Source organism: Salarias fasciatus, unplaced genomic scaffold (genome assembly GCF_902148845.1).
Source record: "Salarias fasciatus unplaced genomic scaffold, fSalaFa1.1, whole genome shotgun sequence".
In the NCBI taxonomy this organism is placed as follows: Eukaryota; Metazoa; Chordata; class Actinopteri; order Blenniiformes; family Blenniidae; genus Salarias; species Salarias fasciatus.
Window position 1 is genome coordinate 15,001 of NW_021941304.1, and position 27,151 is coordinate 42,151.

The window sequence follows — 27,151 nt, forward strand, 5'->3', positions numbered from 1 at the left end:
GCTAGCCAGCTGAGCTAGCCTGATCAGCTAGCTTACTGAGCTAGCCAGCTGAGCTAGCCTGATCAGCTAGCTTACTGAGCGCGGTTAGTGTCAGGCCTCCACACAGACCTGGTGGTTTGGACCCGGTGGTTTGGACCCGGTACTGGAGAAGGTCCTCCTGGAACAAGGTGAGTCACTCCGGTTTGTTCTCGGTGAATCAGAACCGGCTCCGTTTGCCCTGCAGGTGAAAGCGACTCAGTTCTGATCCATTCTGATTCCAGACCAGGTCCTTCACTTGTGGAACCAGAGCGGACCAGTTGAGCTCAGTCTGGAAGCTCCGGTCTCAGGTACGTGGATCAGATCTGCTCCAGAGGAAGAGCAGAAAGACAGGAGAGATCCTGGAACCCACAGTCCAGACCACCAGCCAGACCACCAGCCAGACCCCTGAACAGAGGTAGACCCCCCCCTCACCCTGGAGCTAAAACCACCCAGGAGCCAGGAGGCAGGCAGCCAGCCAGCCAGCCAGCCAGCCAGCCAGCCAGCCAGCCCCCCCCCCCCCCCCCCCCCCCACCACCACACTTCTTGCTGCATAAGTTTTTCTTCACAAAGAGTAGTTTGTTTTTTTCTACCTTGTTAATCTCACTCCTCCTCCTCCTCCTCCTCCTCCTCCTCTTCCTCCTCCTCCTCCTCCTCCTCTTCCTGGTCTTCTCACAGTTTCCACATAAACCAGATCCAGCTGTTCCCCCCGCCCCTTCCCCCCTCCCCCGTCCCGTCTCAGTCAGTTGTGAGGACTCGGAGTGGGATCATGTCTGCTGTCCTGCTGCTGTGGGTGTGTTGGTCTTTCAGCCTGACTGGGGGTCAGACCGGGGGTCAGACCGGGGGTCAGACCGGGGGCCGGACCACCATGCCTGTCCTGTGGGACTCGGTGGAGCAGGGTCCGGTCAGTCTGAACGAGATGTTCCAGGAGGTGGAGGAGCTGATGGAGGACACTCAGCAGCTGCTGGACGAGGCTGTGGACCAGGTCAGTCTTCCTCCCTGTCTCAGAGTGGACCAGGTCAGTCTTCCTCCCTGTCTCAGAGTGGACCAGGTCAGTCTTCCTCCCTGTCTCAGAGTGGACCAGGTCAGTCTTCCTCCCTGTCTCAGAGTGGACCAGGTCAGTCTTCCTCCCTGTCTCAGAGTGGACCAGGTCAGTCCTGGTTCCATGATTGAAGACCTTCTCTGTCTGTCCGGCTGCAGAGTTTTCCGGTCTCTATGGACCAGCAGGACTCTGTAAGAGCTAAAGGTTCTCTAGAACTCTGTTAGAACCCGTCCCTGAAGGTTCCTGGAGGCTTTCGTCCTCTCCTTTGTCTTCCTCGTTTCATCGAGCTCTGATGACTTTCCAGTCTGCGGCTGGTTTCCGTCATTCCTGACTCACTGAGAGGACCAGAACAGGCGGAGCTTCACCCTCCTCAGTGAGCTACACCAGGACCACAACAGGCAGAGCTTCACCCTCCTCAGTGAGCTACACCAGGACCACAACAGGCAGAGCTTCACCCTCCTCAGTGAGCTACACCAGGACCACAACAGGCAGAGCTTCACCCTCCTCAGTGAGCTACACCAGGACCAGAACAGGCGGAGCTTCACCCTCCTCAGTGAGCTACACCAGGACCAGAACAGGTGGAGCTTCACCTTCCTCAGTGAGCTACACCAGGACCACAACAGGCAGAGCTTCACCCTCCTCAGTGAGCTACACCAGGACCACAACCGGCAGAGCTTCACCCTCCTCAGTGAGCTACACCAGGACCACAACAGGCGGAGCTTCACCCTCCTCAGTGAGCTACACCAGGACCACAACAGGCAGAGCTTCACCCTCCTCAGTGAGCTACACCAGGACCACAACAGGCAGAGCTTCACCCTCCTCAGTGAGCTACACCAGGACCACAACAGGCAGAGCTTCACCCTCCTCAGTGAGCTACACCAGGACCAGAACAGGCGGAGCTTCACCCTCCTCAGTGAGCTACACCAGGACCAGAACAGGTGGAGCTTCACCTTCCTCAGTGAGCTACACCAGGACCACAACAGGCAGAGCTTCACCCTCCTCAGTGAGCTACACCAGGACCACAACAGGCAGAGCTTCACCCTCCTCAGTGAGCTACACCAGGACCACAACAGGCAGAGCTTCACCCTCCTCAGTGAGCTACACCAGGACCACAACAGGCAGAGCTTCACCCTCCTCAGTGAGCTACACCAGGACCACAACCGGCAGAGCTTCACCCTCCTCAGTGAGCTACACCAGGACCAGAACAGGTGGAGCTTCACCTTCCTCAGTGAGCTACACCAGGACCACAACAGGCAGAGCTTCACCCTCCTCAGTGAGCTACACCAGGACCACAACCGGCAGAGCTTCACCCTCCTCAGTGAGCTACACCAGGACCACAACAGGCAGAGCTTCACCCTCCTCAGTGAGCTACACCAGGACCACAACAGGCAGAGCTTCACCCTCCTCAGTGAGCTACACCAGGACCACAACAGGCAGAGCTTCACCCTCCTCAGTGAGCTACACCAGGACCACAACAGGCAGAGCTTCACCCTCCTCAGTGAGCTACACCAGGACCAGAACAGGCGGAGCTTCACCCTCCTCAGTGAGCTACACCAGGACCAGAACAGGTGGAGCTTCACCTTCCTCAGTGAGCTACACCAGGACCACAACCGGCAGAGCTTCACCCTCCTCAGTGAGCTACACCAGGACCACAACAGGCAGAGCTTCACCCTCCTCAGTGAGCTACACCAGGACCACAACAGGCAGAGCTTCACCCTCCTCAGTGAGCTACACCAGGACCACAACAGGCAGAGCTTCACCCTCCTCAGTGAGCTACACCAGGACCACAACAGGCAGAGCTTCACCCTCCTCAGTGAGCTACACCAGGACCACAACAGGCAGAGCTTCACCCTCCTCAGTGAGCTACACCAGGACCACAACAGGCAGAGCTTCACCCTCCTCAGTGAGCTACACCAGGACCACAACAGGCAGAGCTTCACCCTCCTCAGTGAGCTACACCAGGACCACAACCGGCAGAGCTTCACCCTCCTCAGTGAGCTACACCAGGACCAGAACAGGTGGAGCTTCACCTTCCTCAGTGAGCTACACCAGGACCACAACAGGCAGAGCTTCACCCTCCTCAGTGAGCTACACCAGGACCACAACCGGCAGAGCTTCACCCTCCTCAGTGAGCTACACCAGGACCACAACAGGCAGAGCTTCACCCTCCTCAGTGAGCTACACCAGGACCACAACAGGCAGAGCTTCACCCTCCTCAGTGAGCTACACCAGGACCACAACAGGCGGAGCTTCACCCTCCTCAGTGAGCTACACCAGGACCACAACAGGCAGAGCTTCACCCTCCTCAGTGAGCTACACCAGGACCAGAACAGGCGGAGCTTCACCCTCCTCAGTGAGCTACACCAGGACCAGAACAGGTGGAGCTTCACCTTCCTCAGTGAGCTACACCAGGACCACAACAGGCAGAGCTTCACCCTCCTCAGTGAGCTACACCAGGACCACAACAGGCAGAGCTTCACCCTCCTCAGTGAGCTACACCAGGACCACAACAGGCAGAGCTTCACCCTCCTCAGTGAGCTACACCAGGACCACAACCGGCAGAGCTTCACCCTCCTCAGTGAGCTACACCAGGACCACAACCGGCTCTTAGTTTTTGTCTGCAGTGAGAAATCTTGGTTCCTTCTGGTTCCTCAGGACACGGAATTCAATTTCCTGCTTCAACTCAGATCCTGCTCAGGGATTACCTGTGGTCCCAGGGATTACCTCTGGTCCCGGGGATTACCTCTGGCCCCGGGGATTACCTCTGGTCCCGGGGATTACCTCTGGTCCCAGGGATTACCTCTGGTCCCGGGGATTACCTCTGGTCCCGGGGATTACCTCTGGTCCCAGGGATTACCTCTGGTCCTGGGGATTACCTCTGGTCCCAGGGATTACCTCTGGTCCCAGGGATTACCTCTGGTCCCGGGGATTACCTCTGGTCCCGGGGATTACCTCTGGTCCCGGGGATTACCTCTGGCCCCGGGGATTACCTCTGGTCCCGGGGATTACCTCTGGTCCCGGGGATTACCTCTGGTAGTGGGGGGTCAGAGAAACCAGCTGGGGTCAGACCTTCACTCGGGGAAATGTGGAGCTCTTCTGGAGGAGAGCAGCTCAGGGCCGATCCGGGGTCCAGAGGAGGCAAATGGAAGTTTTACTGAACAACAGCAAACAACAAACAACAAACAGGTTCACTTCAAAACAAAAACAAAAACAAAAACAAAAACAAAAACAGAAACAGGAACAGGAACAGGAACAGGAACAGACTCTCTTCTCACCTTCAGCCCGTTCACTGCAGGCTGTTAAAGGAACGTTGTGGATGAACAGAGCTGAGGCTGGATGGGAGTCTCCACACACACACACACACACACACACACACACACACACACACACACACACACACACACACACACACACACACACACACACACACACACACACACACAGCAACCATTAAAACAGCGGCAGGTGGGACGGCTGGTCAGCAGACACACTGGCGAAGTGACACAAAGAGGCGGAGCAGACAGCTGTTGGCCACGCCCCTCTATCCACCTGGCGCGCCGGCAGCGGCAGGCGGTCATCGGGGACACGGGGCGGGTTGTCCCTCGGCGTACACCGCCTGCTACAGTCGGCTCCACAGTACAGCCCGGTCCGAGTGAAGCGGACACACTCGGTCGTTCACACGACACATTTTACAATCCGCTCCACGTACAATTCGCTTATACCGGTCCATGTTAACGCGCCTACTTAACACAGTTATCACCTCACTCACTCATTCATGCTGCTCACTCACTCATTCATTCTGCTCATCCTGACCTTTTTGTCGAGGTGAATTGTAGCTTTGCACGAGCACCCACGAAATTTAGTTGTACCCCCCTGTGCAATGACAACAAAGTCTATTCTGATTCTGACTCACTCACTCATTCATGCTGCTCACTCATTCATGCTCCGTCACGGAGGTGTTTGTGCAGGGTCAGGGCTGTGAAGTCGCTCTCCTGTTGGATGAAGTGTGTTTCTTGAAGCTCGTCTCTGATCGTTCATCCAACAGATCAACTCCGAGAGCAGAACCTCCATCCTGCCGCAGAACCGGACCAGCAGAGAGGGACACGGTCCAGACTCACCTGAGCAGGTAACACGGTCCAGACTCACCTGAGCAGGTAACACGGTCCAGACTCACCTGAGCAGGTAACACGGTCCAGACTCACCTGAGCAGGTAACACGGTCCAGACTCACCTGAGCAGGTAACACGGTCCAGACTCACCTGAGCAGGTAACACAGTCCAGACTCACCTGAGCAGGTAACAGGGTCCAGACTCACCTGAGCAGGTAACACAGTCCAGACTCACCTGAGCAGGTAACACGGTCCAGACTCACCTGAGCAGGTAACACGGTCCAGACTCACCTGAGCAGGTAACACAGTCCAGACTCACCTGAGCAGGTAACACGGTCCAGACTCACCTGAGCAGGTAACACGGTCCAGACTCACCTGAACTGTGACTCCTCCCGGTGTGAAGGGCCCCAATGATGGCGTTTTCCCTGATGCCATGTGACTGTGATGTGAGCCTTGTGTGTGTGTGTGTGTGTGTGTGTGTGTGTGTGTGTGTGTGTGTGTGTGTGTGTGTGTGTGTGTGTGTGTTTTCCTATACCTGCTCGATGTGCCTTGTGGGACCTTCTTCCGGTCCTAATGAGGGGAAACAGTGTTTTCTTGACCATGTTGTTGTTACTGAAAAAACATTTCTTTAGGGTTGGGCTGTGTCCTGGTCTGGGTCAGGGTCAGGGTCAGGGTCAGGGTCTGGGTCAGGGTCAGGGTTAGGGTTAGGGGCTAGACATGAATGGGAGTCAATGGAAGGTCCCCACAAGGATAGAAATACAAACCTCTGTGTGTGTGTGTGTGTGTGTGTGTGTGTGTTCTTGTATTTCTATCCTTGTTGGGGCCAAATGTCCCCACAAGGATAGCAAAACGTGGAACGACGTGCCTTGTGGGGACCTTTTTCCGGTCCTAAGTAGGAGAAACAGTGTTTTCTTGACCATGTTGTTGTTACTGAAAAAAGTAAAAGTGCAAAAACATTTCTTTAGGGTTAGGCTTTGTTGTGGTGTGGGTTAGGGTTAGGGTAAGGGTCAGGGTTAGGGGCTAGACATGAATGGGAGTCAATGGAAGGTCCCCACAAGGATAGAAATACAAGACTTTGTGTGTGTGTGTGTGTGTGTGTGTGTGTGTGTGTGTGTGCTGCAGGAGGACAGACTGGTCTGATCTGGAGTGATCCAGAGATCCAGACCATCTGATAACGACTGGATTCCATTGAACCGTCTCTAATGACCGGAGCTCTTTGCAGAAAGCTCACGCCGCCTCCCAATATAACCTTTTTCTTGTCTTTTCTTTTTTTCTGTGAAGCGCTGCGGCGCTGTACTGACAGCAGTCTGTGCTACAGCGCCAGTCCTCCTGGTGTGGTGACTGTGTGTATTACACGCATCCGGTAAAAAGGGCGGAGGGACAGAAAACATGAAAGGCGCATAAAGGAGTTTTTCAGCGTTAAAAATACTGATTTTCCACCATAAAGATGTTCCAGATGTTCCGTGATGTGCAGAACGTCCCTGACATGTCCACTGCTAGCAGCGCTAACAGGCTAACTGTCTCCTGAAGGTCTCAGTCCGGTCCGGCTGCAGAGTTTCTGGGGAGAATCTGAGAGGATGGCGTAAAGCGCCCCCTGCTGGCCGGACGTTTAGCTTCGGTTTGCCTCCATCCCTCCTCCAGAAGCCGAGCAGCAGCAGCTGAGCAGGATGAGGACGGATCTACAGACGGTTCCAGCACCGCAGCTCCACACCCCCCCAGGTTCCTGCAGCTGCTGACAGAGCCAGGAGGGAGTCCCCCTGTCCCCCTGCCGTGCACGTACATGCACGCACGCCACAGGCACCAGCACTTCACTGAGCTGCAGTTACACCCAAGGCCTGTAGGGGCCGCCGTTTCGCATGAAACGTGCAAACTCCTGAATGCAACTTTAAACTTGACGTTGAGATTGAATTTTTTTCACATCAATTGAAAAAATCAAATGGAATTCATTGGACATTTGGCCCAGCGCTGCACTGCACCACTGCTTGTTACTGTTTCAGTTCTCTTGTTTTCAGAAAATGAGCTCAGAACATTTTACTGGGTTCAAACTGACTCAAAACTTCTTCCTGCTGTTTTTGAACATTTTGAAATATCAGCGTCTGTCTGAAACCTGCCTCCTCCCATTAAAGCCTGGAGCCCAGACAGAGACAGAGGAGCTGCTGGAAGAGGACTGAGGCGGGCCAGCCTGAGGGGGACGGGTTTGACTCTGTCTGTCCTTTCAGGACTGCTTGGTGGACGAGGACTGTGGCAGCCTGAAGTACTGCCTGTATGAACTGGACAGCTCCCAGTGTCTCCCCTGTGTCCCAGCAGACATGGTACACTCTCACTCTTTATCACTCTCACTCTTTATGACACTCTCACTGTGTCTGACACTCTGTCTGGCTGGGGGGTGTGGGGGGGGGGGAGGGGGGGGGGGGGCATCATGCTGATGACGTTTTGATTACATGACCAAGAGCTCCCTCCATGCCTTGTGGTCCTGCACCCCTGTGCAGAGGTTCTGGCTCCACGAGGCCCCGAGGCCCCGAGGGCCCGAGGGCCCGGAGGTCCCGAGGGCCCAGAGGTCCCGAGGCCCCGAGGCCCGAGGGCCCAGAGGTCCCGAGGCCCCGAGGCCCGAGGGCCCGGAGGTCCCGAGGGCCCCGAGGCCCCGAGGGCCCAGAGGTCCCGAGGGCCCGAGGGCCCGGAGGTCCCGAGGGGCCCGGAGGTCCCGAGGTCCCGAGGTCCCGAGGGCCCCGAGGCCCCGAGGGCCCAGAGGTCCCGAGGGCCCGAGGGCCCGGAGGTCCCGAGGGCCCGAGGGCCCGGAGGTCCCGAGGGGCCCGGAGGTCCCGAGGTCCCGAGGTCCCGAGGGCCCGGAGGTCCCGAGGGGCCCGGAGGTCCCGAGGTCCCGAGGCCCGAGGGCCCGGAGGTCCCGAGGGGCCCGGAGGTCCCGAGGTCCCGAGGCCCCGAGGCCCCGAGGCCCGAGGGCCCGGAGGTCCCAAGGAAACACCGTCATGTTCACTGTGAGCTCTGAGCTGAGATCAGCCATGACAGAGACTCAGCAGGGGGGTGTGTTGCCATGGAGACCAGCTGCTCTCAGGAGGTGTCTCTGTTGCCATGGAGACCAGCTGCTCTCAGCAGGTGTCTCTGTTGCCATGGAGACCAGCTGCTCTCAGCAGCCATGACAATGAATCAGCAGTTTTTCATCCAGTTTGTTTGGTTGAAGAAAAGTCGTTTCTGGAGAACCGAGAGGTGAAACTGAAAAAAGATTTTCCACTGTGAGCGTCTGAAGCTGTTCATGGATTCATCCTGAGGTTTTCCTGACTGTAGGTGGATGACTGTTCATCCATTCATCCACAGCCAGACTGTAGAGATGTCGTCTGGATCGTCGTCTGGATCGAGGACAGAAATTCCAGCATTTGAAATTTTATAGACGTCTTCATGTGAAGTGGCGGAGCTGTTCAGGGGCTGTTCAGGAGCTGTTCAGGAGCTGTTCAGGGGCTGTTCAGGGGCTGTTCAGGAGCTGTTCAGGGGCTGTTCAGCGGCTGTTCAGGAGCTGTTCAGGAGCTGTTCAGGAGCTGTTCAGGGGCTGTTCAGGAGCTGTTCAGGGGCTGTTCAGGGGCTGTTCAGGAGCTGTTCAGGAGCTGTTCAGGGGCTGTTCAGGGGCTGTTCAGGAGCTGTTCAGGGGCTGTTCAGCGGCTGTTCAGGAGCTGTTCAGGAGCTGTTCAGGAGCTGTTCAGGGGCTGTTCAGGAGCTGTTCAGGGGCTGTTCAGGGGCTGTTCAGGAGCTGTTCACGGGCTGTTCAGGGGCTGTTCGGGGGCTGTTCAGGGGCTGTTCAGCGGCTGTTCAGCGGCTGTTCAGGAGCTGTTCGGGGGCTGTTCAGGAGCTGTTCAGGAGCTGTTCAGGGGCTGTTCAGGAGCTGTTCACGGGCTGTTCAGGGGCTGTTCGGGGGCTGTTCAGGGGCTGTTCAGCGGCTGTTCAGCGGCTGTTCAGGAGCTGTTCGGGGGCTGTTCAGGAGCTGTTCAGGAGCTGTTCAGGGGCTGTTCAGGGGCTGTTCAGAAGCTGTTCGGGGGCTGTTCGGGGGCTGTTCAGGGGCTGTTCAGGAGCTGTTCGGGGGCTGTTCAGGGGCTGTTCAGGAGCTGTTCAGGAGCTGTTCAGGGGCTGTTCAGGGGCTGTTCAGGAGCTGTTCGGGGGCTGTTCATTAGCTGTTCAGGAGCTGTTCAGGGGCTGTTCATGGGCTGTTCAGGAGCTGTTCGGGGGCTGTTCATTAGCTGTTCAGGACTTGTTCAGGGGCTGTTCAGGAGCTGTTCAGGGGCTGTTCATTAGCTGTTCAGGAGCTGTTCGGGGGCTGTTCATTAGCTGTTCAGGAGCTGTTCAGGGGCTGTTCAGCGGCTGTTCAGGAGCTGTTCGGGGGCTGTTCATTAGCTGTTCAGGACTTGTTCAGGGGCTGTTCAGGAGCTGTTCAGGAGCTGTTCAGGGGCTGTTCAGCGGCTGTTCAGGAGCTGTTCAGGAGCTGTTCAGGAGCTGTTCAGGAGCTCCAAAAACAAAGGTTCTTTTCCAAAGACCAGGGGGGTATTTTGTTATTTACCTGACGGTTTCGGCAGCTGTCAGCTGTCTTCTTCAGAGAGTCACGTGATGTTGTTGTGACGTATCTTGTCAGCTGAAGAAGACAGCTGACAGCTGCCGAAACCGTCAGGTAAATAACAAAATACCCCCCTGGTCTTTGGAAAAGAACCTTTGTTTTTGGATTATAAATTGGAAAGACCAATGAACCTTTTTGGACTGTTCAGGAGCTGTTCAGGAGCTGTTCAGGGGCTGTTCAGGGGCTGTTCAGCAGTTGTTCAGGGGCTGTTCAGGAGCTGTTCAGGAGCTGTTCAGGGGCTGTTCAGGAGCTGTTCAGGAGCTGTTCGGGGGCTGTTCAGGAGCTGTTCAGGGGCTGTTCAGGAGCTGTTCAGGAGCTGTTCAGGAGCTGTTCGGGGGCTGTTCAGGAGCTGTTCAGGGGCTGTTCAGGGGCTGTTCAGAAGCTGTTCGGGGGCTGTTCGGGGGCTGTTCAGGGGCTGTTCAGGAGCTGTTCGGGGGCTGTTCAGGGGCTGTTCAGGAGCTGTTCAGGAGCTGTTCAGGGGCTGTTCAAGGGCTGTTCAGGAGCTGTTCGGGGGCTGTTCATTAGCTGTTCAGGAGCTGTTCAGGGGCTGTTCATGGGCTGTTCAGGAGCTGTTCGGGGGCTGTTCATTAGCTGTTCAGGACTTGTTCAGGGGCTGTTCAGGAGCTGTTCAGGGGCTGTTCATTAGCTGTTCAGGAGCTGTTCGGGGGCTGTTCATTAGCTGTTCAGGAGCTGTTCAGGGGCTGTTCAGCGGCTGTTCAGGAGCTGTTCAGGGGCTGTTCAGGGGCTGTTCAGGAGCTGTTCAGGAGCTGTTCAGGGGCTGTTCAGGAGCTGTTCAGGAGCTGTTCAGGGGCTGTTCAGGAGCTGTTCAGGGGCTGTTCAGGAGCTGTTCACGGGCTGTTCAGGGGCTGTTCGGGGGCTGTTCAGGGGCTGTTCAGCGGCTGTTCAGCGGCTGTTCAGGAGCTGTTCGGGGGCTGTTCAGGAGCTGTTCAGGAGCTGTTCGGGGGCTGTTCAGGGGCTGTTCAGGGGCTGTTCAGGAGCTGTTCGGGGGCTGTTCATTAGCTGTTCAGGAGCTGTTCAGGGGCTGTTCAGGAGCTGTTCAGGGGCTGTTCAGGAACTGTTCAGGAGCTGTTCAGGAGCTGTTCGGGGGCTGTTAAGGAGCTGTTCAGGGGCTGTTCAGGAGCTGTTCAGGGGCTGTTCAGGAGCTGTTCAGGGGCTGTTCAGGAGCTGTTCAGGAGCTGTTCAGGGGCTGTTCAGGAGCTGTTCAGGAGCTGTTCAGGGGCTGTTCAGGAGCTGTTCAGGGGCTGTTCAGGAGCTGTTCAGGAGCTGTTCGGGGGCTGTTCAGGAGCTGTTCAGGGGCTGTTCAGGAGCTGTTCAGGAGCTGTTCAGGAGCTGTTCAGGGGCTGTTCAGGAGCTGTTCAGGGGCTGTTCAGGAGCTGTTCAGGGGCTGTTCAGGAGCTGTTCAGGGGCTGTTCAGGAGCTGTTCACGGGCTGTTCAGGGGCTGTTCGGGGGCTGTTCAGGGGCTGTTCAGCGGCTGTTCGGGAGCTGTTCGGGGGCTGTTCAGGGGCTGTTCAGGAGCTGTTCAGGGGCTGTTCAGGGGCTGTTCAGGGGCTGTTCGGGGGCTGTTCGGGGGCTGTTCAGGGGCTGTTCAGGAGCTGTTCGGGGGCTGTTCAGGGGCTGTTCAGGGGCTGTTCAGGAGCTGTTCGGGGGCTGTTCATTAGCTGTTCAGGAGCTGTTCAGGGGCTGTTCATGGGCTGTTCAGGAGTTGTTCGGGGGCCGTTCATTAGCTGTTCAGGACTTGTTCAGGGGCTGTTCAGGAGCTGTTCAGGGGCTGTTCATTAGCTGTTCAGGAGCTGTTCGGGGGCTGTTCATTAGCTGTTCAGGAGCTGTTCAGGGGCTGTTCAGCGGCTGTTCAGGAGCTGTTCGGGGGCTGTTCATTAGCTGTTCAGGACTTGTTCAGGGGCTGTTCAGGAGCTGTTCAGGAGCTGTTCAGGGGCTGTTCAGCGGCTGTTCAGGAGCTGTTCAGGAGCTGTTCAGGAGCTGTTCACGGGCTGTTCAGGGGCTGTTCGGGGGCTGTTCAGGGGCTGTTCAGCGGCTGTTCAGCGGCTGTTCAGGAGCTGTTCGGGGGCTGTTCAGGAGCTGTTCAGGAGCTGTTCAGGGGCTGTTCAGGGGCTGTTCAGAAGCTGTTCGGGGGCTGTTCGGGGGCTGTTCAGGGGCTGTTCAGGAGCTGTTCGGGGGCTGTTCAGGGGCTGTTCAGGAGCTGTTCAGGAGCTGTTCAGGGGCTGTTCAAGGGCTGTTCAGGAGCTGTTCGGGGGCTGTTCATTAGCTGTTCAGGAGCTGTTCAGGGGCTGTTCATGGGCTGTTCAGGAGCTGTTCGGGGGCTGTTCATTAGCTGTTCAGGACTTGTTCAGGGGCTGTTCAGGAGCTGTTCAGGGGCTGTTCATTAGCTGTTCAGGAGCTGTTCGGGGGCTGTTCATTAGCTGTTCAGGAGCTGTTCAGGGGCTGTTCAGCGGCTGTTCAGGAGCTGTTCGGGGGCTGTTCATTAGCTGTTCAGGACTTGTTCAGGGGCTGTTCAGGAGCTGTTCAGGAGCTGTTCAGGGGCTGTTCAGCGGCTGTTCAGGAGCTGTTCAGGAGCTGTTCAGGAGCTGTTCAGGAGCTCCAAAAACAAAGGTTCTTTTCCAAAGACCAGGGGGGTATTTTGTTATTTACCTGACGGTTTCGGCAGCTGTCAGCTGTCTTCTTCAGAGAGTCACGTGATGTTGTTGTGACGTATCTTGTCAGCTGAAGAAGACAGCTGACAGCTGCCGAAACCGTCAGGTAAATAACAAAATACCCCCCTGGTCTTTGGAAAAGAACCTTTGTTTTTGGATTATAAATTGGAAAGACCAATGAACCTTTTTGGACTGTTCAGGAGCTGTTCAGGAGCTGTTCAGGGGCTGTTCAGGGGCTGTTCAGCAGTTGTTCAGGGGCTGTTCAGGAGCTGTTCAGGAGCTGTTCAGGGGCTGTTCATTAGCTGTTCAGGAGCTGTTCGGGGGCTGTTCATTAGCTGTTCAGGAGCTGTTCAGGGGCTGTTCAGCGGCTGTTCAGGAGCTGTTCAGGGGCTGTTCAGGGGCTGTTCAGGAGCTGTTCAGGAGCTGTTCAGGGGCTGTTCAGGAGCTGTTCAGGAGCTGTTCAGGGGCTGTTCAGGAGCTGTTCAGGGGCTGTTCAGGAGCTGTTCACGGGCTGTTCAGGGGCTGTTCGGGGGCTGTTCAGGGGCTGTTCAGCGGCTGTTCAGCGGCTGTTCAGGAGCTGTTCGGGGGCTGTTCAGGAGCTGTTCAGGAGCTGTTCGGGGGCTGTTCAGGGGCTGTTCAGGGGCTGTTCAGGAGCTGTTCGGGGGCTGTTCATTAGCTGTTCAGGAGCTGTTCAGGGGCTGTTCAGGAGCTGTTCAGGGGCTGTTCAGGAACTGTTCAGGAGCTGTTCAGGAGCTGTTCGGGGGCTGTTAAGGAGCTGTTCAGGGGCTGTTCAGGAGCTGTTCAGGGGCTGTTCAGGAGCTGTTCAGGGGCTGTTCAGGAACTGTTCAGGAGCTGTTCAGGGGCTGTTCAGGAGCTGTTCAGGAGCTGTTCAGGGGCTGTTCAGGAGCTGTTCAGGGGCTGTTCAGGAGCTGTTCAGGAGCTGTTCGGGGGCTGTTCAGGAGCTGTTCAGGGGCTGTTCAGGAGCTGTTCAGGAGCTGTTCAGGAGCTGTTCAGGGGCTGTTCAGGAGCTGTTCAGGAGCTGTTCAGGAGCTGTTCAGGGGCTGTTCAGGAGCTGTTCAGGGGCTGTTCAGGAGCTGTTCACGGGCTGTTCAGGGGCTGTTCGGGGGCTGTTCAGGGGCTGTTCAGCGGCTGTTCAGCGGCTGTTCAGGAGCTGTTCGGGGGCTGTTCAGGGGCTGTTCAGGAGCTGTTCAGGGGCTGTTCAGGGGCTGTTCAGGGGCTGTTCGGGGGCTGTTCGGGGGCTGTTCAGGGGCTGTTCAGGAGCTGTTCGGGGGCTGTTCAGGGGCTGTTCAGGGGCTGTTCAGGAGCTGTTCGGGGGCTGTTCATTAGCTGTTCAGGAGCTGTTCAGGGGCTGTTCATGGGCTGTTCAGGAGTTGTTCGGGGGCCGTTCATTAGCTGTTCAGGACTTGTTCAGGGGCTGTTCAGGAGCTGTTCAGGGGCTGTTCATTAGCTGTTCAGGAGCTGTTCGGGGGCTGTTCATTAGCTGTTCAGGAGCTGTTCAGGGGCTGTTCAGCGGCTGTTCAGGAGCTGTTCGGGGGCTGTTCATTAGCTGTTCAGGACTTGTTCAGGGGCTGTTCAGGAGCTGTTCAGGAGCTGTTCAGGGGCTGTTCAGCGGCTGTTCAGGAGCTGTTCAGGAGCTGTTCAGGAGCTGTTCAGGAGCTGTTCGGGGGCTGTTCAGGAGCTGTTCAGGGGCTGTTCAGGAGCTGTTCAGGAGCTGTTCAGGAGCTGTTCGGGGGCTGTTCAGGAGCTGTTCAGGGGCTGTTCAGGGGCTGTTCAGAAGCTGTTCGGGGGCTGTTCGGGGGCTGTTCAGGGGCTGTTCAGGAGCTGTTCAGGGGCTGTTCAGGGGCTGTTCAGGAGCTGTTCAGGAGCTGTTCAGGGGCTGTTCAAGGGCTGTTCAGGAGCTGTTCGGGGGCTGTTCATTAGCTGTTCAGGAGCTGTTCAGGGGCTGTTCATGGGCTGTTCAGGAGCTGTTCGGGGGCTGTTCATTAGCTGTTCAGGACTTGTTCAGGGGCTGTTCAGGAGCTGTTCAGGGGCTGTTCATTAGCTGTTCAGGAGCTGTTCGGGGGCTGTTCATTAGCTGTTCAGGAGCTGTTCAGGGGCTGTTCAGGGGCTGTTCAGGAGCTGTTCAGGGGCTGTTCAGGGGCTGTTCAGGAGCTGTTCAGGAGCTGTTCAGGGGCTGTTCAGGAGCTGTTCAGGAGCTGTTCAGGGGCTGTTCAGGAGCTGTTCAGGGGCTGTTCAGGAGCTGTTCACGGGCTGTTCAGGGGCTGTTCGGGGGCTGTTCAGGGGCTGTTCAGGGGCTGTTCAGGGGCTGTTCAGGAGCTGTTCGGGGGCTGTTCAGGAGCTGTTCAGGAGCTGTTCGGGGGCTGTTCAGGGGCTGTTCAGGGGCTGTTCAGGAGCTGTTCGGGGGCTGTTCATTAGCTGTTCAGGAGCTGTTCAGGGGCTGTTCAGGAGCTGTTCAGGGGCTGTTCAGGAGCTGTTCAGGAGCTGTTCAGGAGCTGTTCGGGGGCTGTTAAGGAGCTGTTCAGGGGCTGTTCAGGAGCTGTTCAGGGGCTGTTCAGGAGCTGTTCAGGGGCTGTTCAGGAACTGTTCAGGAGCTGTTCAGGGGCTGTTCAGGAGCTGTTCAGGAGCTGTTCAGGGGCTGTTCAGGAGCTGTTCAGGGGCTGTTCAGGAGCTGTTCAGGAGCTGTTCGGGGGCTGTTCAGGAGCTGTTCAGGGGCTGTTCAGGAGCTGTTCAGGAGCTGTTCAGGAGCTGTTCAGGGGCTGTTCAGGAGCTGTTCAGGAGCTGTTCAGGAGCTGTTCAGGGGCTGTTCAGGAGCTGTTCAGGAGCTGTTCAGGAGCTGTTCAGGGGCTGTTCAGGAGCTGTTCAGGGGCTGTTCAGGAGCTGTTCAGGGGCTGTTCAGGGGCTGTTCGGGGGCTGTTCAGGGGCTGTTCAGCGGCTGTTCAGCGGCTGTTCGGGAGCTGTTCGGGGGCTGTTCAGGGGCTGTTCAGGAGCTGTTCAGGGGCTGTTCAGGGGCTGTTCAGGGGCTGTTCGGGGGCTGTTCGGGGGCTGTTCAGGGGCTGTTCAGGAGCTGTTCGGGGGCTGTTCAGGGGCTGTTCAGGGGCTGTTCAGGAGCTGTTCGGGGGCTGTTCATTAGCTGTTCAGGAGCTGTTCAGGGGCTGTTCATGGGCTGTTAAGGAGCTGTTCGGGGGCTGTTCATTAGCTGTTCAGGACTTGTTCAGGGGCTGTTCAGGAGCTGTTCAGGGGCTGTTCATTAGCTGTTCAGGAGCTGTTCGGGGGCTGTTCATTAGCTGTTCAGGAGCTGTTCAGGGGCTGTTCAGCGGCTGTTCAGGAGCTGTTCGGGGGCTGTTCATTAGCTGTTCAGGACTTGTTCAGGGGCTGTTCAGGAGCTGTTCAGGAGCTGTTCAGGGGCTGTTCAGGGGCTGTTCAGGAGCTGTTCAGGGGCTGTTCAGGAGCTGTTCAGGGGCTGTTCAGGAACTGTTCAGGAGCTGTTCAGGAGCTTTTCGGGGGCTGTTAAGGAGCTGTTCAGGGGCTGTTCAGGAGCTGTTCAGGGGCTGTTCAGGAGCTGTTCAGGGGCTGTTCAGGAACTGTTCAGGAGCTGTTCAGGAGCTGTTCAGGGGCTGTTCAGGAGCTGTTCAGGAGCTGTTCAGGGGCTGTTCAGGAGCTGTTCAGGAGCTGTTCAGGAGCTGTTCGGGGGCTGTTAAGGAGCTGTTCAGGGGCTGTTCAGGAGCTGTTCAGGGGCTGTTCAGGAGCTGTTCAGGGGCTGTTCAGGGGCTGTTCAGGAGCTGTTCAGGAGCTGTTCAGGGGCTGTTCAGGAGCTGTTCAGGGGCTGTTCAGGAACTGTTCAGGAGCTGTTCAGGAGCTGTTCGGGGGCTGTTAAGGAGCTGTTCAGGGGCTGTTCAGGAGCTGTTCAGGGGCTGTTCAGGAGCTGTTCGGGGGCTGTTCAGGGGCTGTTCAGGAGCTGTTCGGGGGCTGTTCAGGGGCTGTTCAGGGGCTGTTCAGGAGCTGTTCGGGGGCTGTTCATTAGCTGTTCAGGAGCTGTTCAGGGGCTGTTCATGGGCTGTTAAGGAGCTGTTCGGGGGCTGTTCATTAGCTGTTCAGGACTTGTTCAGGGGCTGTTCAGGAGCTGTTCAGGGGCTGTTCATTAGCTGTTCAGGAGCTGTTCGGGGGCTGTTCATTAGCTGTTCAGGAGCTGTTCAGGGGCTGTTCAGCGGCTGTTCAGGAGCTGTTCGGGGGCTGTTCATTAGCTGTTCAGGACTTGTTCAGGGGCTGTTCAGGAGCTGTTCAGGAGCTGTTCAGGGGCTGTTCAGGGGCTGTTCAGGAGCTGTTCAGGGGCTGTTCAGGAGCTGTTCAGGGGCTGTTCAGGAACTGTTCAGGAGCTGTTCAGGAGCTGTTCGGGGGCTGTTAAGGAGCTGTTCAGGAGCTGTTCAGGGGCTGTTCAGGAACTGTTCAGGAGCTGTTCAGGAGCTGTTTGGGGGCTGTTAAGGAGCTGTTCAGGGGCTGTTCAGGAGCTGTTCAGGGGCTGTTCAGGAGCTGTTCAGGGGCTGTTCAGGAACTGTTCAGGAGCTGTTCAGGAGCTGTTCAGGGGCTGTTCAGGAGCTGTTCAGGAGCTGTTCAGGGGCTGTTCAGGAGCTGTTCAGGAGCTGTTCAGGAGCTGTTCAGGGGCTGTTCAGGAGCTGTTCAGGGGCTGTTCAGGAGCTGTTCAGGAGCTGTTCAGGGGCTGTTCAGGGGCTGTTCAGCAGTTGTTCAGGGGCTGTTCAGGAGCTGTTCAGGAGCTGTTCAGGGGCTGTTCAGGAACTGTTCAGGAGCTGTTCAGGAGCTGTTCAGGAGCTGTTCGGGAGCTGTTCAGGAGCTGTTCGGGGGCTGTTCAGGAGCTGTTCAGGAGCTGTTCAGGGGCTGTTCAGGAGCTGTTCAGGGGCTGTTCAGGAGCTGTTCGGGGGCTGTTCAGGGGCTGTTCAGCGGCTGTTCAGGAGCTGTTCAGGAGCTGTTCAGGGGCTGTTCGGGGGCTGTTTGGGGGCTGTTCAGGGGCTGTTCAGGAGCTGTTCGGGGGCTGTTCGGGGGCTGTTCAGGAGCATTTCGGGAGCTGTTCAGTGGCTGTTCAGGAAGTTTGTGTTTTTCGGCTCTCATTCGGAATACGAGGGAAAAGTTGACCATTGATTATTTTGTCGGAATTTTTTTTTGCCAGAACGACTGGTTTCCCGGAGCTCTCTGCGGAGCTCCGACCCGACCAGACCCAGGGTTCTAATGCTGGACCGGGCCTGGCACCGTACCAGAGAACAGAGGCAGCGTCCTGCCATTCAGTAACTCTCCAGTCCACCACCGAGGACAGGCATGTCTCAGGCCGATAGGACACGTCTGTCCTCCTCCCCCTACAGAGGGACAAATGTCCAGCGTTCATGGATTTTCTGCAACACGATTTTCAAAGAAAAGTCAAAACTGTCCATTCTGGATTCTGCGGCACAAAGTGATGTCCCTCCAGAGGACGAGGTCCCAGCAGTGCAGGACACCAGGTCTCTGGGGACAGGAGTCAGTCTGAGGACAGTAGTCAGTCTCTGGGGACAGTGATAATAATAATAATAAAGCAGTGGTTTCATACAGCGCTTTTCTGGACACTCAAAGACGCTTCACACTGCATTCTTCATTCTGTCCACACTGGGTGGAGCTGAGCTGCTGCTGTAGCCTCAGCTGTCCTGGGGAGACCGACGCCATCGGCCCCTCCCACCTCCACCCATACACTCTCTCTCTACTCTCATACTGAGGCAAGGTGGGTGAAGTGTCTTGCCCAAGGACACAACGACAGTTTTACGCCTGCGGGAGCGGGGATCGAACCAGTAGTCAATCTGAGGACAGTAGACGGTCTCTGGGGACATAGTCAATCTTTTGGACAGTCTCTCCTGTGGTCTTCTATGGTCAGTTGTGTCCTCACGTTCTCCTGTCCTCATGTCCCTCATGTCCCTCATGTCCCCCGCTGTGTTTCCAGCCGTGCACAACGGACCAGGAGTGCTGCAGAGACCAGCTGTGTGTGTGGGGACAGTGCACGGAGGACAGTGTCCCTGGAAGCGAGGGGACCATCTGCCAGGGACAGAGAGACTGCCGGCCGGACCTGTGCTGCGCCTTCCAGAGAGGTTCACACACACACACACACACACACACACACACACACACACACACACACACACACACACACACGCATGCACACACGCACACACACATTCTGCGTCAGTGTGCTTATCGGTTCCACATTTCCATGAATTTTCAAATTTAATCCAGAAAGAACAACGAGAAAAATTCTGTTCACTTCCTGAAGACATCAGAACGTCACGGCCGCCTTGTCCAATCAGAGCGCTGCTCAGACCGCGGCAAGAGAGGCGAGTTCATCCTTCATTCTCCCATGAAAACATGAAGCTGAGGAACCAATTCTGAATTAGAAACACCCTGATGGTAGAGGAGGAAGATGCTCTATACAACGCCCAGCAAGAAGTCCGGAACCAGCCGTCCTGGACGAGACGAGCGCTCACTCACTCACACTTTGCTCTGCAGAAAAGCACAGGGAGAACTGGCGTGTGGCGGCCAAGCGTTCATAGCGACGTCGCTTTTTGATCCTTGGATGTCGGCTCTTCCTGTCATTGTGAAGCAGAATTCAAACAAGCGTTGGATTGTTCACCCACTAATAGGGAACGTGAGCTGGTTAGACCGTGGTGAGACAGGTTAGTTTACCCTGCTGATGAGGTGTTGTTGCAGTAGTGATCCTGCTCAGTACCGTCAGAAACTGTGGTTTTTGACGCACGTCAACTCCAGGAGAAGTGTCGGGAGCAGAATGTCAGCCTCTACACCATCTTCGTGGATCTGATTAAGGCTTTCGACGCTGTCTGCCGGGAGGGAATCTGGAATATCATGGCCAGGATCGGTTGCCCTGCAAAGTTTATTTCCCTGGTCAGGCAGACTACGAACAGAGGCGTGTGGAGGAGCAGAAACGCCAGCGACGCACAGGCAGAGCGAGCTCCACCTCTCAGCCTGGCTCGCTCCACCTCTCAGCCTGGCTGGCTCCACCTCTCAGCCTGGCTGGCTCCACCTCTCAGCCTGGCTGGCTCCACCTCTCAGCCTGGCTGGCTCCACCTCTCAGCCTGGCTCAGCCTGGCTGGCTCCACCTCTCAGCCTGGCTGGCTCCACCTCTCAGCCTGGCTGGCTCCACCTCTCAGCCTGGCTCAGCCTGGCTGGCTCCACCTCTCAGCCTGGCTGGCTCCACCTCTCAGCCTGGATGGCTCCACCTCTCAGCCTGGCTGGCTCCACCTCTCAGCCTGGCTGGCTCCACCTCTCAGCCTGGCTGGCTCCACCTCTCAGCCTGGCTCAGCCTGGCTGGCTCCACCTCTCAGCCTGGCTGGCTCCACCTCTCAGCCTGGATGGCTCCACCTCTCAGCCTGGCTGGCTCCACCTCTCAGCCTGGCTGGCTCCACCTCTCAGCCTGGCTGGCTCCACCTCTCAGCCTGGCTCAGCCTGGCTGGCTCCACCTCTCAGCCTGGCTGGCTCCACCTCTCAGCCTGGCTGGCTCCACCTCTCAGCCTGGCTGGCTCCACCTCTCAGCCTGGCTGGCTCCACCTCTCAGCCTGGCTCGCTCCACCTCTCAGCCTGGCTGGCTCCACCTCTCAGCCTGGCTGGCTCCACCTCTCAGCCTGGCTGGCTCCACCTCTCAGCCTGGCTGGCTCCACCTCTCAGCCTGGCTCGCTCCACCTCTCAGCCTGGCTGGCTCCACCTCTCAGCCTGGCTGGCTCCACCTCTCAGCCTGGCTCGCTCCACCTCTCAGCCTGGCTGGCTCCACCTCTCAGCCTGGCTGGCTCCACCTCTCAGCCTGGCTGGCTCCACCTCTCAGCCTGGCTCGCCTCCAGCACCTGCGTGTCCACATTGTGCCAGAGCGAGGATCGGACTGATCAGACGTCTTCGCACTCACGAAACCCAGTGATTCAAGAAGTTGTGGTCGTCTTCGCCAGCGAAGGACGAACATCAATCACTCTGCAGAACAAACTCAGACCTCAAACCTGAAACAATCATGAAGTTCTCCAGAGAGCAGCTGCTTGGCTTCAGACACACTGAGACATGAAGAGAAACACGGTGCTGGTCGGTAAATGTTGCTGTTATTGAGCAAGTGCAGCGAGATAAATATGGAATCATGAAAAACAGACAAAGGAAAAAACAGAACTCCTCACTCTGGATCTGGATCTGGACCTGGATGAGGGACCAACAGGATCCTCCATCAGTCTGCTGCAGCTCTCTCTGGCTGCAGCTGCTGGATCCTCTCTGCGGTCGGAGTCTCGCTCTGGACCAGGTTTTCAGTTGGGTTGAGATCTGGTCTCTCTGCAGGCCGGGACCTGGACTGGATGTGTCTTTCAGTCTCTGCTCTGAGTCCTGATGCGTTGCCCTCCTGTCTCTTCATCCCCAGACATTTCTTCAGTTCAGGGTTTCTGCCAGACCTTTTCAGTCCGGACGCCCGGCCCACGCTAAGCTGTGCAGCGCCCGGACAACGGAGAGGAGGAAAAAAACTCTCCAGCAGCGTTAGCAGCGGAAGCAGCGTTAGCAGCGGAAGCAGCGTTAGCAGTGGAAGCAGCGTTAGCAGCATTAGCAGTGGAAGCAGCGTTAGCAGAGGAAGCAGCGTTAGCAGCGTTAGCAGTGGAAGCAGCGTTAGCAGCGTTAGCAGTGGAAGCAGCATTAGCAGTGGAAGCAGCGTTAGCAGCGTTAGCAGTGGAAGCAGCGTTAGCAGCGTTAGCAGTGGAAGCAGCGTTAGCAGCGTTAGCAGTGGAAGCAGCGTTAGCAGCGTTAGCAGTGGAAGCAGCGTTAGCAGAGGAAGCAGCGTTAGCAGCGTTAGCAGTGGAAGCAGCGTTAGCAGCCCCCCCACCTCCCCCGGTCTGATGGCTCACACTAGAAGCATTCCCAATGGCAGCACACCCCCCCGCCCCCCCGCCCTCCACGTCCTCCACGTCCTGCACGTCCTCCATGTCCTCCACGTCCTCCACGTCCTCCATGTCCTCCATGTCCTCCACGTCCTCCATGTCCGCCATGTCCTCCATGTCCTCCACGTCCTCCACGCCCTCCATGTCCTCCATGCCCTCCATGTCCTCCACGTCCTCCACGCCCTCCATCCCCTCCATGTCCTCCACGTCCTCCATGTCCTCCACGTCCTCCACGTCCTCCATGTCCTCCACGTCCTGCACGTCCTCCATGTCCGCCATGTCCTCCATGTCCTCCACGTCCTCCACGCCCTCCATGTCCTCCACGCCCTCCATGTCCTCCACGTCCTCCACGCCCTCCATGTCCTCCACGTCCTCCACGTCCTCCATGGGGAACCATTTGCTTTTTTGATCGGGACGACATGAAGGAATTATCACCCAAATTCCATTAATTTCTGATAAACCAATAATTTTACTCCCCATACAGATTTCATTTTGATTCTGTAGGGGGCGCTATAATGCCGATTTTCAAAATTTAACTGTCTATGTGTCCAGGAAGGAAGGATTAATCAGTGTTTAAAATTTGGTTTGGATTGGAGTCATTATGTAGAAATGGCAGCCATTTATCACACTGAAAAAATGGCAAAATTTGACATCAACTTTGCGGCGTTGCCACGCGGAAACCGTAATCTGAAGATTTGTGAATTGGATAACTTTTAATTGTCTACTTGTGTCGATGGTGTCCACCAAATTTCAGCTCATTTGGAGAAGCGCGCGATCAAAACGAACATTTTGTACGACGTCCTGGAAAACGCTGACTCAGCAATTTTGAAAATTCAATCCCAGATAGCTGCTTTCCTGCTTTTCTGAGGGTGGGCTCATAATAATATTTTTTGTTTGTCCTGACAAGGCGCATGTGTATACCGAATGTTGTGGCTGTACGACAAAGTTTATTGCGGAACCCCTCCCATTGACGCAATGCATTTTGGGTTTTGCAGGTGGCGCTGTAGAGCCAATTTTTAAATCCCAAAATTGAAACACATACTAAAAAAAAATTTTTCACCGGAACTGAATTTTGTGCAAAGTTTGGTGAGTTTTCGAGCATGTTCAGGGGGTCAAATTCCTGTTTAAAGAGCAGAAGAAGAAGAAGAAGAAGAAGAAAGAAAGAAAGAATAATATTTTTTGCAAAAACAATATGCTTTTTTTTTTTTCTGCCGTTATTTCGCCCACATGTTATATATTTTCGGAAAGGTCTCAACAAGCCCGACGCGTCTGTGAGGTGTTTGAGAGTGTGAATGTCTGTGGTCGAGCGCTACGCGCTCGAAAAATCGTGTGTGTGTGTGCGTTTTTGTGTTTGTACATGTGTGTGAGTGCATGTCAGTGTGTGTGTGTTTGGACATGTTGGCCTATGTCTGTGGTGAAGCGCTGCGCACTCGACTTGTCATTTTTGTGTGTTTTGAGAGTGTGAAAGGCCTGAGGTCGAGCGCTGTGCGCTCGACGAGTTGTCTGTGTTGCAGAAACAATAGGCCCTTCGCCCTTGGCAGGCCAGGGGCGAAGGGCCTAAAAAGAAAGAATAATATTTTTTGCAAAAACAATATGCGATTTTTTTTCTGCCATTATTTCGCCCACATGTTATATGTTTTCGGAAAGGTCTCAACAAGCCCGACGCGTCTGTGAGGTGTTTGAGAGTGTGAATGTCTGTGGTCGAGCGCTACGCGCTCGACAAGTCATGTTTGTGTGTGAGAGTGTGTGTGTGTTTTTTGTATTTGTACACGTGTGTATGAGTGCATGTCGGGGTGTGTGTGTCTGGACATGTTGGCCTATGTCTGAGGTCGAGCGCTGTGCGACTCGTCGTTGTCTGTGTTGCAGAAACAACAGGCCCTTCGCCCTTGGCAGGCCGGGGGCGAAGGGCCTAATAATCTAATCACGAGTTACCAGATGTGTGGGAAACGCTCATAAGTGCAGACGTACAGCCCGTGACATGTGGACCGTTATTGTTTACAACCACTTTTTATCGGTTCAACCCAGGTCCAGGAGGAACAAGTTCAGTTCTTCTCTTTTACTGAAAAAACGCTGCATCGCCTCATTGAACATTTCACCACGTCCTGCTGCTTTTTCTCTCAACATGCAGAGAGGCTGCAGCCCTTCTTCTTCTGTGGTGTCTGTGTAAAATAAGGTTGAACATGCAAACAGCACCCCTAGTGGCATGAAGAGCAAATGCAGTCATGGCGTCGTACTGTTGAATGCTGAACACTGACTGCATGTAAAGCGTCACGTTGATGCAGGCCGGTAGTCGTGGGGCCCCTTTAGGTAGGTTCTCGACGTGTCATTGTAAATTATCCGGGGATTTCAAGCTGTGTCGCTGATTCCCGCCGTCTGTCGGCGCCCTCCTACCAGCAACTAACCGCTGAGCACTCGGAAAGGGCCCCATGAGGGGGACTTTCGACACGTTGGCGGTGCAGCGTCTAGTGCAGCGCATTAAATTTGTCACTGAAACTGACTGATGTGAGCCGTCCCTCGGGGCCCCCTTCAGCTCGGGGCCCTGTGTGCAGCGGCGCCTCTGGCTGGAGAGAAGCCGCTGCTGCTCACTCCGCCTCCGATTCAAACAAACAAACAGAAATCCTCGGCAGTGGATTTCACCAGAAGAGGGCCCGAGGGTTTTCATGACCCCCCACCCCCCTGCAGCGACGCCTCTCCTGCCGTGGCCCCTGTAGGTCTCGGGCCCCTGTAGGTCTCGGGCCCCTGTAGGTCTCGGGCCCCTGTAGGTCTCGGGCCCCTGGCCAATTGCCCAGTTGCCCTAATGGTTAATCCGGCCTTGCCTCCTGGGACTGGATCTTCTTGTGGATCACTCAGATACAGTCTCCTGAGCGGAGGTTCCAGGACCTGGACCTGGTCCGTCCTACAGTGGACCTGGTCCACAGCCTCACACCCCGTCTGAACGGAACCCTGAACCTGCCGTCCCGCCTGTGTTCTCCAGAGTTCCTGTTCCCGGTGTGCAACCCCAGACCTGGGACGGGGGACCCGTGTCTGAACCGTCCCCACCTGCTGCTGGACCTGCTGGCCTGGGACCAGGATGGGCCCCGGGGACACTGCCCCTGTGCTGAGGACCTGCAGTGCCAGAGCCACAGGTCAGAACCAGCAGAGCCAGAACCAGCAGAACCAGAACCAGCAGAAGCAGTAGAACCAGCAGAACCAGTCTGGTTCTGCTGGTTCTACTGCTTCTGCTTCTGACTGAGTCCATCATTCCTAAAGAAAGCCTCTCATGGTCTTTGTTCTCTTCCAGCCGAGGATCTGTGTGTGGACCGAAGGACCGGAGCAACTGATCCAGAACAGGAGAACCACAACTGAAGTTCTGATTGATCCAGTGTCGGCTCTGCTGAACAGAAATAAATCAATCAGTGGAAAAACCGGCGGAACGTTGACCCAGTCTGTTCCCCCAGTGCATGCTGGGTGTGTGTGTGTGTGTGTGTGTGTGTGTGTGTGTGCCATTCTTCCAGTGTTTGTTCCGCTCTGGGTTCTTCGTCCCTCCAGGATTCTGCGGTTCTGCGATCGTGGAATTTTTCCCGTCTGTCCAGGATTTTCCTGCCCGGAGCCGAAAACGGGCTCCTGCAGCCCGGCAGGACCAGGACCAGCACCAGGACGGGGACCAGGACCAGGACCAGGACCAGAACCAGGACCAGCACCAGCACCAGAACCAGCACCAGGACCAGGACCAGCACCAGGACGGGGACCAGGACCAGGACCAGGACCAGAACCAGGACCAGCACCAGCACCAGGACCAGCACCAGCACCAGGACCAGGACGCAGAGAGTGGATCCACCTGGACTGATAGAGGGAAACATCCAGTTATGGAGCGTTTCTCCACCACCCCACCAGGGTCCCCCTGGACAGTCCCCCAGTCCGTCTCAGGGCGGGTCCCCCTGGACAGTCCCCCAGTCCGTCTCAGGCCGGGTCCCCCTGGACAGTCCCCCAGTCCGTCTCAGGGCGGGTCCCCCTGGACAGTCCCCCAGTCCGTCTCAGGGCGGGTCCCCCTGGACAGTCCCCCAGTCCGTCTCAGGGCGGGTCCCCCTGGACAGTCCCCCAGTCCGTCTCAGGGCGGGTCCCCCTGGACAGTCCCCCAGTCCGTCTCAGGGCGGGTCCCCCTGGACAGTCCCCCAGTCCGTCTCAGGCCGGGTCCCCCTGGACAGTCCCCCAGTCCGTCTCAGGGCGGGTCCCCCTGGACAGTCCCCCAGTCCGTCTCAGGGCGGGTCCCCCTGGACAGTCCCCCAGTCCGTCTCAGGGCGGGTCCCCCTGGACAGTCCCCCAGTCCGTCTCAGGGCGGCCCCCCTCCACCCCTGGACAGTCCTGGTGTTGGACAGAGGGAGGAAGCCAGAGAACCTGGAGGGAACCCACTGCGCCCCCATGTGGCCAGGAAAGGAACCACAGTCACCTTATTCGTGTCTTGCTGGAGACATGGTGTCTCAAGGCTGAGGACAGGTCCCTGGAGGACAGGTCTTGCTGGGGGGGACCGGGTGGAGGCCCTGGAGGTTTTTCTCAGGGACCTGGACCTGGCCCAGAGCCTGGTCTCTCAGGTACTGGATGACTTGTATGTGCAGGTGTCTCCTCTGCGGGTTCGATGTACCCGGGGTCCTGGGTTTCTGGGTTCTTGGGTTCCTGGGTTCCACCCGGGTTCCTGAGTTCTTGGGTTCCACCTGGGTTCCTGAGTTCTTGGGTTCCTGGGTTCCACCCGGGTTCCTGAGTTCCTGGGTTCCACCTGGGTTCCCGGGTTGCTGGGTTCTTGGGTTCCTGAGTTCGACCCAGGTTCCTGGGTTCCCAGGTTCCACCTGGGTTCCTGGGTTCCCGGGTTCCACCCGGGTTCCTGGGTTCCCAGGTTCCACCTGGGTTCCACCTGGGTTCCCAGGTTCCTGGGTTCCTCCCGGGTTCCTGGGTTCCCGGGTTCCTGGGTTCCCAGGTTCCTGGGTTCTTGGGTTCCTGGGTTCCTCCCGGGTTCCTGGGTTCCCAGGTTCCTGGGTTCCACCCGGGTTCCCGGGTTCCTGGGTTCCTGGGTTCCCGGTTCCTGAGTCTGGACCCCCACTGAGGACACCTGGAGGAACCGGGCTGGTTCACCTCCTCCAGTCCCTCCACTAACAGGCCTTGGTGGACCTGAACGACCTGGACCAGACCCTGCAGAAACACAGCTGCTGCTGTACAGGTGCCTGGAAGCCCCGCCCACACGGAGCCCCGCCCACACGGAGCCCCGCCCACACGGAGCCCCGCCTTCAACACATGAGGCGAGTTTGAAAACGTTGCTGCTTGTTGAACCGAGACCTCGGTCAGGACCGGCTGTGGAAAGTGAACATTTCAGCGACATTCCCCGGTCTCCGCCTACTTCCTCCCCGCTGACCGCTGGGGGCGGAGCTTAAAGCTCTGGAGTGACAAACGCCGACTCAGTCAGGAGGAACCCCGGGACCACCCCACTTTGACCCCCTGCAGGGTCCAGCTCCACCCAGCCCCTCCAGCCCGGCCCTGGTGGGCGGAGCGGCCCTGGTGGGCGGAGCGGCCCTGGTGGAGCGGCCCTGGTGGAGCGGCCCTGGCGGGCGGAGCGGCCCTGGTGGGCGGAGCGGCCCTGGTGGGTGGAGCGGCCCTGGTGGAGCGGCCCTGGTGGGTGGAGCGGCCCTGGTGGGCGGAGCGGCCCTGGTGGGCGGAGCGGCCCTGGTGGGCGGAGCGGCCCTGGTGGGTGGAGCGGCCCTGGTGGAGCGGCCCTGGTGGAGC

At 57.1% G+C, this 27,151-nt stretch overlaps 1 protein-coding gene across 2 annotated transcripts; it reads left to right on the forward strand.

The window, feature by feature from the left end:
- The first annotated feature begins 756 nt into the window (after positions 1–756).
- LOC115384769 (dickkopf-related protein 3-like) lies at positions 757–24,812 on the forward strand. 2 transcript variants are annotated; one of them, XM_030087002.1, is made up of 6 exons: positions 757–1,000; positions 5,103–5,183; positions 7,384–7,476; positions 18,442–18,586; positions 24,378–24,528; positions 24,684–24,812. In XM_030087002.1, exons 1-6 carry the CDS (start codon positions 785–787, stop codon positions 24,721–24,723), a joined length of 726 nt encoding a protein of 241 aa, XP_029942862.1. In that variant the 5' UTR covers positions 757–784; the 3' UTR covers positions 24,724–24,812. The 2 variants fall into 2 exon arrangements, with proteins under 2 accessions (XP_029942862.1, XP_029942863.1); XM_030087003.1 differs by lacking the exon at positions 7,384–7,476.
- Positions 24,813–27,151: the final 2,339 nt, after the last annotated feature.

Coding starts and splice junctions, on each gene's coding strand:
- LOC115384769 (XM_030087002.1), top strand. CDS start 785: ATGTCTGCTGTCCTGCTGCTGTGGGTGTGTTGGTCTTTCAGCCTGACT. Junction 7,477..18,441: donor CCTGTGTCCCAGCAGACATG/GTACACTCTCAC, acceptor CTGTGTTTCCAG/CCGTGCACAACGGACCAGGA. Junction 24,529..24,683: donor CTGCAGTGCCAGAGCCACAG/GTCAGAACCAGC, acceptor GTTCTCTTCCAG/CCGAGGATCTGTGTGTGGAC.